Source organism: Enhydra lutris, unplaced genomic scaffold (assembly GCF_002288905.1).
Source record: "Enhydra lutris kenyoni isolate GAN:26980312 unplaced genomic scaffold, ASM228890v2 scaffoldscaffold79, whole genome shotgun sequence".
Lineage (NCBI taxonomy): Eukaryota > Metazoa > Chordata > Mammalia > Carnivora > Mustelidae > Enhydra > Enhydra lutris.
Genome location: NW_019154163.1, coordinates 5,559,428 through 5,570,844, shown reverse-complemented (window position 1 = coordinate 5,570,844; position 11,417 = coordinate 5,559,428). Strand labels below are relative to the sequence as shown.

At 36.8% G+C, this 11,417-nt stretch overlaps 1 protein-coding gene across 5 annotated transcripts in view; it reads right to left on the bottom strand.

Annotated features, from left to right (window-relative positions):
• The window catches only part of LOC111160945 (ATRX, chromatin remodeler), a 298,603-nt gene that overhangs the window by 162,446 nt on the left and 124,740 nt on the right, over positions 1–11,417 (bottom strand). For all 5 annotated transcript variants that reach the window (XM_022524346.1, XM_022524345.1, XM_022524347.1 and 2 more), the window contains one exon: positions 6,533–6,626. In XM_022524346.1, coding sequence (XP_022380054.1) covers positions 6,533–6,626 — 94 coding nt within the window. The remainder of the gene's footprint in view (positions 1–6,532; positions 6,627–11,417) is intronic.

Genomic DNA, 11,417 nt, shown 5'->3' with positions numbered 1-11,417 from the left:
TTCACAGACCTGTACCCCTGGGGATAAAAATATATGTTTATAAAAAACAAATTAAAAAAAAAATTAAAAACAACCCTGGGGTGCCTGGGTGGTTGCAGTCAGTTAAAAAAAAAAAAAAAGACTCACTGACCATGATCAAGAGGAATTTATTCATGGGCTGCAGGGGTGGTTCAATATTCACAAATCAGTCAATATCCATTCATGATAAAAACCATCAACAAAGTAGGCATACAGGGAACATACTTCAACATCGTAAGGGCCATATATGAAAAACCCACATCTAATATCAACCTCAGTGCAAAAAAAAAAAGAGAGCTTTTCCTCTGTGGTCAGGAACAAGACAGGGACGCCCACTCTTACCGCTGTTTTTTAACACTGTACTGGAGGTCCTAGCCTCAGCAATCAGACAACAAAAAGAATGAAAAGACATCCAAATCAGCCAGAAAGAAGTCAAAATTCCAGTATCTGAAGATGACATGATACTCCACACAGAAAATCTGAAAGACTCCACCAAGGAACTGCTAGAACTGATACACGAATTGAGTAAAGTCACAGAATACAAAATCAGCATACAGAAATCTTTGCATTTCTATACACCAACAACAAACAGCAGAAAGAAAAATCAAGGAATCAATCCCATTTACAATTGCACCAAAAATAGTAAAGACACCTAGGAATAAACATAACCAAAGAGGGTGAAAGACCTGTACTCTGAGAACTATAAAACACCAAGGAAAAAATTGAAAATGCCAAAAAGAAATGGAAAAACATTCCATGCTCATGGATTGAAAGAACAAATATTGTTAAAATGTCTATACTACCCAAAGCAACCTACACATCTAACGCAATCCGTATCAAAATACCACTAGCATTTTTCACAGAGCTAGAACAAACAATCCTAAAATCTGTATGGAACCACAAAAGACCCTGAATAGCCCCAGCAATCCTGAGAAAGAAAAGTAAAGCTGGAGGCATCATGATTCCAGACATCAAGCTATATTATAAAGTTGCATTCATCAAGACAGTGGGGTACTAGCACAAAAATAGACACATAGATCAGTACAACAAAATAGAGAACCCAGAAAGGGAACCACAATTATATGGTCAATTCATCTTCAACAGAGCATGAAAGAATATCCAATGGAAAAAAGATAGTCTCTTCAACAAATGGTGTTGGGTAAACTGGACAGCCACATGCAGAAGAATGAAACTGGACCACTTTCTTACACGATACACAAAAAATAAATTCAAAGTGGATGAAAGGCCTAAATGTGAGACAGGAAAGGAGAATGCAGGCAGTAACCTTGCCATCAGCAGTAGCAACTTCTTGCTAGATAGGTCTCCTGAGGCAAGGGAAACAAAAGCAAAAATAAACTACTGGGACTTCATTAAGATAAGAAGTTTTGGCACAGCGAAAGAAACCATCAACAATACTAAAAAGCAATCTTTGGATTGTGAGAAGATATTTGCAAATGACATCTGATAAAGGGTTAGTAACCAATAAAGAACTTATAAAACTCAATACCCAAAAAACAAATAATCCAGTTTAAAAATAGAAGACATGATTAGGTATTTTTCCAAAGAAGACATAGAGATGGCCATCAGACATATGAAAAGATCCTCAACATCACCCATTATCAGGAAAATACAAATCAAACCTACAATGAGATAGCACCTCACACCTGTCAGAATGGCTAATATTAACAACACCAGAAACATCAGATGTTCGCCAGGATATGGAAGAAAGGCAAACCCTCTTATACTCTTGGTGAAAATGCAAACTGGTACAGCCACTCTGGAGAAGAGTATGGAGGTTCCTCAAAAAGTTAGAAATTGAGGGGCGCCTGGGTGCTCAGTGGGTTGAGCTGCTGCCTTCGGCTGGGGTCATGATCTCAGGGTCCTGGGATCGAGCCCCGCATCGGGCTCTCTGCTCAGCAGGGAGCCTGCTTCCTCCTCTCTCTCTGCCTGCCTCTCTGCCTGCTTGTGATCTCTCTCTGTCAAATAAATAAATAAAATCTTTAAAAAAAAAAAAAAGTTAGAAATTGAACTACTCTATGATCCAGCATATGCACTACTAGATTTTTACCCAAAGGATTAAAAATATTAATTCAAAGGGATACCTACACCCCCTAGTTTACTGTACCATTATCAATAACAGACAACTTATGTAAAAAGCCCAAATGTCCCCCACCTGATGAACAGATAAAGAGAATTTGGCATATATATATATGTGAAATATTACTCAGTCATCAAAAAGAATGAAATCTTGCCATTTGCAATGACATGTTTAGAGCTAGAGAGTATTACGCTAAACAAAATCATCAGTCAGAGAAAGACAAATACCGTATGATTTCACTCACATGTGGAATTTAAGAAACAAAACAGGTGAACATAGAAAAAAAAGAGGCAAACCAGAAAACAGATTCTTGACTGTAGAGAACAGACTGAGGGTTACTGGAGGGGAAGTGGGCAGGGGGACTGGTTAAATGGGTGATGGATACTAAGGAAGGCACTTGTTATGATGAGCACTGGGTGTTATACGTAAGTGATGAATCACTAAATTCTACTCCTGAAACTAATGTTACACTGTATGTTAACTGGAATATAAATAAAAGCTTGGGGGAAAAGATGAAAATATGTATGACAAAAGTCTTAAAATTGTGTAACTTAGACTCAACAATGTCACTTTTAGTAATTTACTCTAAATGAGTGTCAATATACCCATATGCATATATATGTGTGTGTGTATAACATTGTGTAATAAAAATATTTCCATATCTCTGTTGTGTATATTATACAAATACTTTTTTAAGACTTATTTATTTGGGGGGGGGAACAGAGGGAGACAGAGAGAGTCCCAAGTAGACTCTACCCTGAGTGCAGAGCCTGATGTGGAGCTTGACCTCACAACCCTGAGATGAGGACCTGAGCCAAAACCAAGAGTCAGATGCTTAACTGACTGTACCACCCAGGTGCCCCTACAAATATTTTTTATGACAATAGTATTTATACCAGAAAAAACTGAGAACTATCTAAACAAACAAATCTAGAAGCTTATCATAAAGGTTACAGGGAAAAAAAGGATCAAAGTCCTACATATAATAGGTAAAACTATAAAATTTGTCAATGAAAAGAACGATAAATCTACATGACCTTGGATTAGGCAATGGATTCTGATATGGGTCTTATATCCAGAATATATAAAGCACTGTTATGAATAAACAATAAAACAGTTGCTGTGTTTTCACAGCAACAATAAATCAACAATTAAAAAAACAACAAAAAATCAACAGCAAAAACAATTAAAAATTGGGAAAAGAATTTATTCATTCAGACAGATGTTTCTCCAAAGATATACAAATGGCTAGTAAGCACACACAAAAACGCTCAACATCATTAATCATTTGGGAAAAGTAAATCAAAATCACAATGGCCCATTGCATACCCACTAGGTTGGCTATAACAAAAAAAAAAGTTTGTGGGGGCGCCTGGGTGGCTCAGTGGGTTAAAGCCTCTGCCTTCGGCTCAGGTCATGATCCCTGGGTGCTGGGACTGAGCCCCACATCAGGCTCTCTGCTCGGCAGGGAGCCTGTCTCTCCTCTCTCTGTGTCTGCCTCCCTGCCTACTTGTAATTTCTGTCTGTCAAATAAATAAAATCTTTTTTAAAAAAAAGTATGTGAAGATGTAGAGAAATCAGAAGTCTGGTGCATTGCTAGTGGAAATGTAAAATGATAAGCCACTGTGCAAAAGAGTCTGACAGTTGCCTTAGAAAGCTGAGCATAATGTTACCATATGACCCTATAATTCCACTTACAGATATATTCCTATAAATGAATATGAAAATATATGACTATGTAAAAATCATATACAAATATTCACAGAAGCATTATACATAATAGCCAAAAAATGGAAACAACCCAAATGTCTACCAACAGATGAAAAAATGGGCAAATAAAATGTGGTACTATCTATACAATGGAATATTATTCAGCCAATCCAAGTAATAAAATAGCCAGGTAACCACAGCAAGATGACAGACTAGGAAGTTCCAGGCTCTTGTTCTTCCACAGAAACACAGAATACACAACATATGGTAAAAAGTAACTTTATGAGAACTCTAAAAACCAGTTAAGAAACTTTAGCAACCAAGTGAACACCTAATCAAAAGTCGCACTTAAAATAGTTGGATATTTTGTAGTGTTTCTGCTTATGCTTGTTGTACCCTCTTTCCTGCTCAACTCAAGGAGGTTAGTAGGAAGCTGCCCAAATTCTCAGCTCCTCTGCCAGGAAGGAAGGTAAAGAGTGAAACTTGCTGGCAATGTTCTGGCTTTTCTACGGGCTGCCCAAGGGACAGGATTCTGTCTCCCTTAACTCGGAGCACACAAAAGCACATAAAAAGAGGCTTAACATCACCAACCACTAGGAAAAATACAAATCAAAACCACAGTGAGATAGCACCTCACAGTATTTAGGATGGTTAGATCCCCTCCCACCCCATAAAAAACAGAAAAGAACAAGTGGTGGTGAGGATGTAGAAAGAGGAGAATATGTGCTGTTGGTAAGAATGTAAAATGGGGGGGTGCCTGGATGGCTCAGTGGGTTAAGTCTCTGCCTTCAGCTCAGGTCATGATCTCAGGGTCCTGGGATCGAGCCCCACATTGGGTTCTCTGCTCAGCGGGGAGCCTGCTTCCCCCTCTCTCTGTCTGCCTCTCTACCTACTTGTGATCTCTCTCTGTCAAATGAATAAATAAAATCTTTAAAAAAAAAAAAGAATGTAAAATGGTACAGCCACTACAAAAAACAATGTGGCAGTTCCTCAGAGTTAAACACAGAATTACCATATATGATCCAGCAATTCCACTTCTGGGTATAAAGCCAAAAGAACTGAAAGCAGGGACTGAACAGGTATTTGTACACGCATGTTCACAGCAGCAAAGGGTGTAAGTAAGCCAAGCATTCAATGATGGATGAAGAGATAAAATGTGGTACATGCAGACAGGAAAACATTATTTAACCTTAAAAAGGAAGGATACTGTGATCCATGCTGCAACATGGATGACACTTGAGATACTGTACTAAGTGAAATAAGCCAGCCACAATAAGACAACAAATAGTATAAGATTCCAGTAATATAAGGTACCTACAGGAGTCAAATTCAGAGACAGAAGGTAGAATGGTAGCTTCTTAAGGATGTGGGGAAGGGGGAGTTACTGTTTAATGTGTAAAGAGTTTGTTTTGCAAAATCGAAAAACTTGTAGAGATTGGTTGTAAAATGATGTGAGTGTACTTAACACTACTGAACTGTATACTTAATTTATAAGATAGTGAAGTTTAGGTCACATGTATTTTATGATCATCTAAAAATATTTTTAAAAGATAAAGGTACCAATACAAGATATGCATGAAGTTTGAAAACATGATGCTAACTGAACCATTAAAAAATACTATATGAAACCAAACATATATAAAATGTCCAGAACAGGCATATCAATATACAAAGTAGATTAGCTTTTGCCAGGGAACGGAGGGCAGGAAGAATGGGAATGACTGCTAGTGGGTATAGGGTTTCTTTCTGTGGTGATAAAAATACTCTCGAACTAGATCGTGGTGGTGGCTGAAGAACTTTGTGAATATTCTAAAAATCACTTATTCTACACTTTAAAATGGTGAGTTTTTGTGTTATGTGAATTCTCAGTTTTAAAAATCTCTCCTTGTATCCCATTATTATTTCCCTAATGTACAATATGTTGCTATACTCCAGGCACAACCTGGTAAGTGCTAATCTAAACAGATCTCAAATGTTTTAAAATTTTTAAGATTGACACCTATGCAGACACACACATCACATTCACACAAACACAAACAGCCCATCTGATAAGTTATAAGAAGATAATATTATTCTGGGAGAAATATATTAGATCTTAGCCAAAAGGCCAAGATGCAATATTTTGGAGGAAGCAAAAAAGTTCTTAGAATGGTTAGTATTATCTAAAATACTACACTAAGAAGTAAGCAGAATTTTAAGTAACTACTACCAGTAGCTATGTGTATTAAGAGAACAAACAAATCTTAATTACTATAATACTAGTATATAATTAACATTCAGTGAACATTTACTATCTGCCAAGTAGGCATATTATAAACCCATTCAATGTCCATAATAACCAATTAAGTACTATTGTAATCCCCATTTTTAAAAAGAAACTGAAGCACAGAGTATTCATACAAAGAGCAAATAGTAAAGCCAGGAGGTAGTTTGTCTACAGAGTCTCTTATTTACTACACTATAGCATCCCCCTATAACAACCAAAAAGTACAGTCAAAAGTGTTTTTGCAGTCTGAAAGCCCACCTAATTTATAAGACATAATTCAACCATATTATGTTTATATGTACTTTATTTTCATAATTAGTATCAAATCAAAATATTAAATATTTTACTTTATTAGTAATAGCAACCTTTCTATAAATAACTTGAAGCATGGTTATTCATATGAATTCTTACAATTTTTGAAAAAGTGATACAATAGTTACCTTGTTCTGGGCCGTTGTTCATCTTCAGATTCACTAACTTCTTCACTAACTCCTGATTCCTGGAAATCAGAATCTTCAGAATCTTCACTGCTCACTTGAATAAAAAAAAAAAAAATACTAAGTTATTAAATACTTCCCAAAAGAAATTCAATTCACCAAATTTCTCAATACTTTCACATTAAAACATGGACCACTGTGAGACTATCTATAGTATATACATTCGTGGATATTTCACTCATATAGATGAGACCAGTTAATAATTCAAATAGTATTTATAAAAATAATTCAAATGTAGGGGCGCCCGGGTGGCTCCGTGGGTTAAAGCCTCTGCCTTCGGCTCCGGTCGTGATCTCAGGGTCCTGGGATCGAGCCCCACATCGGGCTCTCTGCTCAGCAGGGAGCCTGCTTTCCTTCCTCTCTCTGCCTGCCTCTCTGCCTACTTGTGATCTCTGTCTCTGTCAAATAAATAAATAAAATCTTAAAAATAATAACAATAATACAAATGTATTCTAACTATGGTTATAAAACTATGGTTCTATATTGAAATATAAGTATTAATTGCATGTGAATTAACAAAATGAAAATTTAACTATCAATAAAACAAATTCATTAGTACCAAAGGTGAATAAACAGAATTCTAGTTATTCAAAACAAGCAGAGTAGGCTGACCAAGATGGAGTAAGGGCAAATAGAGACTCTTCTGCCATTTATGACAACTAGAAACTATGAACAGAACACATAAAGAAGTGACCTAAGCAGTATGAAAAGGAAACAACAGCAGGCAGACTGGGGACTGAAATAAAAACCTGAATAATGACCCCTATAAAATTGGGGTCGAGGCAGTGAGTGTCCTAGGTTTTTTTCCCCTCCTTTCTTCCTGGTTTCAACAAGAAGACAGGCTGAATTCCAAAACTATTGCAGAGGGTGCAAAACTGGGAGAACTCCATTTCTAGCCATAGCACTGAGAAAAGGGAGCTGGGCCCTACAAATAATGAGAATAAAGGGAATCCCCAATTTTATTTTTTCTCTCAAAAATTTTATTCTTCTGTACCAAAACTGCCACTGTGACACAGGTATCCAAAACCCCAGGAGAATACCAATCTTTCTGGCCAGAGGAAGCCAGGCAGGGAAAATACAAGATGAGCTTGAAATATCTTGTGGTGCCAGAAGTAAAGCAGTGCTCAGAACATTATGGGGGTATATTCAAAGGACACGTGATCCAACTTGAAGGAGCTTCCAATAGCCAAATCTGAAAAATCTAAGTGACAAAATGAATAAGTGGATCACAACTCATAAAATATCTATAAACCAAAAAATAAATAAAATAAAATAAAATAAAATATCTATAAACCCATGTTAACATAAATAATGAGATAAATAAATAAGGGAAAACAGACAGCCCTTCCTTACCATTACTAATTGTATAAGTAATGAAAGAAGTAGAAAATCACTGCTAGATAAATGTCACAGTAATTGCTTCAGGCAAGATGAATGCTAGAATTAGTGGGCTGAAGTATGAAGAGACACAGGATATTTGAATAGTCCCTCTCCACAAGATATTAATTCAATGTGAATAGAAAAACAGATATTTTTGCAGTAGAAAAACCCAGCAGACACCAAATGAACAAAGCAATCAATATTATTATTACCAGTAATAAGACCTATTGCCATCATACAACCTTGGTGTATGATTAAATGTCACTTTTGTGGTACTCCTGTCAAAATGCATAATAATCTCGGGGCACCTGGGTGGCTCAGTGGTTAAAGACTCTGCCTTCGGCTCAGGTCATGATCTCAGGGTCCTGGGATCGAGTCCCGCATCGGGCTCTCTGCTCAGCAGGGAGCCTGCCTCCTCCTCCTCTCTCTCTCTGCCTGCCTCTCTGCCTACTTGTGATCTGTCTGTCAAATAAATAAAAAAAAAAATCTTTAAAAAAAAAAGAAAAAAATGCATAATAATCTCAATCTAATCATAAGAAAACATTAGACAAATACATACAGATGGACAGTCCAGAAAGTAAGTGATAAATACTCTTCAAAACTCTCAAGATCATGAAAGAAAAGGAGAAACTGTCACAGATTGGAGTAGATTAAGGAGACATCACAACTAATAGCAATGTGGCATCCCTACATTGGATTCTGGAACAGAAAAGACATTAGTGGGAAAACGAATAAAAAGCACATAAGATCTATAGTTCACTTCAGAGGTCAGAAAACATTTTATGTGAGAAGTCTGATGGTTAAGTATTTTCAGCTTTGTAGGCTATATGGTCTCTGTTGCTCCACTCAACGTTGCCACTATAAACACATGAAAACAGTGAGTAAGAAGTTGCTAAGTATAATGTGGTTCAGGTATAGCCTTCAGATATAGTTAGCCAACCCCCAGTTTAACTAATTAGTGTTGTATCAATGTTAATCCTGGTTTAGGTTATCATACTATAGTAAGTTTAAAGTGTTAAATTAGGGATGCTGGGTAGAAGTTATATAGGAACTCTGTACTATTTTTACATCATTTCTTTAAACCTAAAATTTCCAAAAAAATTTGCTGAATGGGAAGAAATCAGAGAGGGAGACAAACCATGGCAGACTCTGGACTCTGGGAAACAAACTGAGGGTTACAGAAGGGAGGAGGTGTGGGGGGAAGGGGTAACCAGGTGTATTAAGGAGGGCATGTGATGTGACGGGCACTGGGTGTTATATGCAACTAATGAAACACTGAACACTATATCAAAAATTAATGAGGTACTAAATGTTGGCTAACTGAACATAAAAAAATTGCTAAAGATCATGACCTGAGAACAGAATCTCATATCTGTTCTATCCAAAAAATAATAATAATAAATTAAAAAAACACAGGCTAACATAAATAAAGAATTGCTATTAGGGGAAACGGGAATAAGGAGTTAGTGTTTAAAGTTTTAGATTGGGATGATGAAAGAGCTGTGGAGACAGAACGTTGACTGTTGTACAGCAATGTGAATATACCTAACATCACTAAACTGCACACTTAAAAATGGTTTAAATGGTTAAAATTTTATGTTGTATTTTACCACAATAAAAAACAAAAATAAGGGCGCCTGGGTGGCTCAGTTGGTTAAGCAACTGCCTTCAGCTCAGGTTGTGATCCTGGAGTCCCAGGATCAGGTCCTACATTAGGCTCCCTGCTCAGCAGGGAATCTGCTTCTCCTGCTGACCTTTCTCCACTCATATTCTCTCTCTCTCTTATTCTCTCTCTTTCAAATAAATAAATAAAATCTTAAAAAAAAACAATAATAATAATTAAAAAATTAAGCAACTGGGAATGTGTAGGAGCACACAGGTCCACATGCACATACATACAAATCCTCTGATTAAGTAAAATTCTAGGAGCACCTGGGTGGCTCAGCTGGTTAAGCATATGCTTCAGCTCAGGTCATGATCCCAGGGTTCTGGGATCGAGCCCCGCATCAGGCTCCCTGCTCAGCAAGGAGTCTGCCTCTCTCTTTTGATTTGCCTCTCCCCCAGCTCATGCTCTCTCTCACACACCCTGTCTCACAAAAATGAATAAAATCTTTTTTTAAAAAAAGTAAAATTCTAAACCTATTATTCATTTTTCATCACTTTATCTTGAAAATTTTCAAATCTACCAAAAATTTGAAAGCATTATCAAATGAACATCTACAGCCCTTCTCCCTTTTACATCCCTACAATTCACTTATTGTTAAGTTTATCACATTGGCTTGCTTGCTCTCTATATATGAACACTTTTTTATACTGAACCATTTTATTTTAGTGCAGAAATGATGACCCTTTACCCTTAAGCATAAGGATACTGTCCTATATAACTAAGTAACATTAACACAATTAGAAAAATAACATCAGGGGCACCAGTGTGGCTCAGTCAGTCAGGTGTCTGCCTTCGGCTTAGGTCATGATCCTGGAGTCCCAGGATCAAGATCCACATCACACTGGGCTCCCTACTCAGCAGGGAGTCCCTTTCTCCCTCTGTCCCTCACCCTGCTCTCTTTCACTCTCTCAAATGAATAAAATCTTTCAAAAAATAACATCAATTTAATATCATCTAATACAAAGACAATAATTACATTTTAAAAATTATCACCAAAATAATATAAGCTTTTTCAAATTTAGGTGAAAACTGAGATTTCACATGTTGCCCCTGATTTACTAAGTCAGCTACTCTCTTGATTTCTCCCCACTGCCTAACTTAAGTTTCCAGACAACAGAGGCACAACAGAGTTTGCAAAACTCGGAAAATCATGCAACTTTAAATGTAGTATCAATCACTATGATCATAATCCATATTAGAAACATAAATATGATGGGATTTTAGTTTACTCCCTCTTTCACAAACAAATGAAAAAAACATGTGGGTAATAAATTACCCACAGAAGAGACAGTGGAAACTGGTCAAATCACAAAAAACAAGGTTTTAATAAAATATTTCGAATGTAACTGTGCCTGCTAAAGGACTCTGTATTCTGAACTGAGCCCTCAGAGGCAAAATCCCTATCTCCCCCTTTGCTGAAGATGCACAGGAATCATATTAAGTTATATAACCTGCTTAAATTGCTCAGTTGCTTTATAGAATCTGAAAGACAAGCTTACGGTCATGCTGCAAGGAAATCTTTAAATTAAGCATTCACAAAATGATGTATCATTATTTATTTATTAACAAGAAAATGTCCTTGACATATGAAGTTTATGTGCATGGGCGGAAGCCCTCCTCTTCCTCTTAAACGAGTAACTTCTGATCAACAGCCCTTTAAATATTCAGGGTTCCAAGATTCTTTCCTTAGCCCTTCATCTGTACAACATTAGAGGCTCTCCTAGGCCATCTCATCTAATTTGTCATATTATACATACACCATGACAACTCCAAAAACCTGAC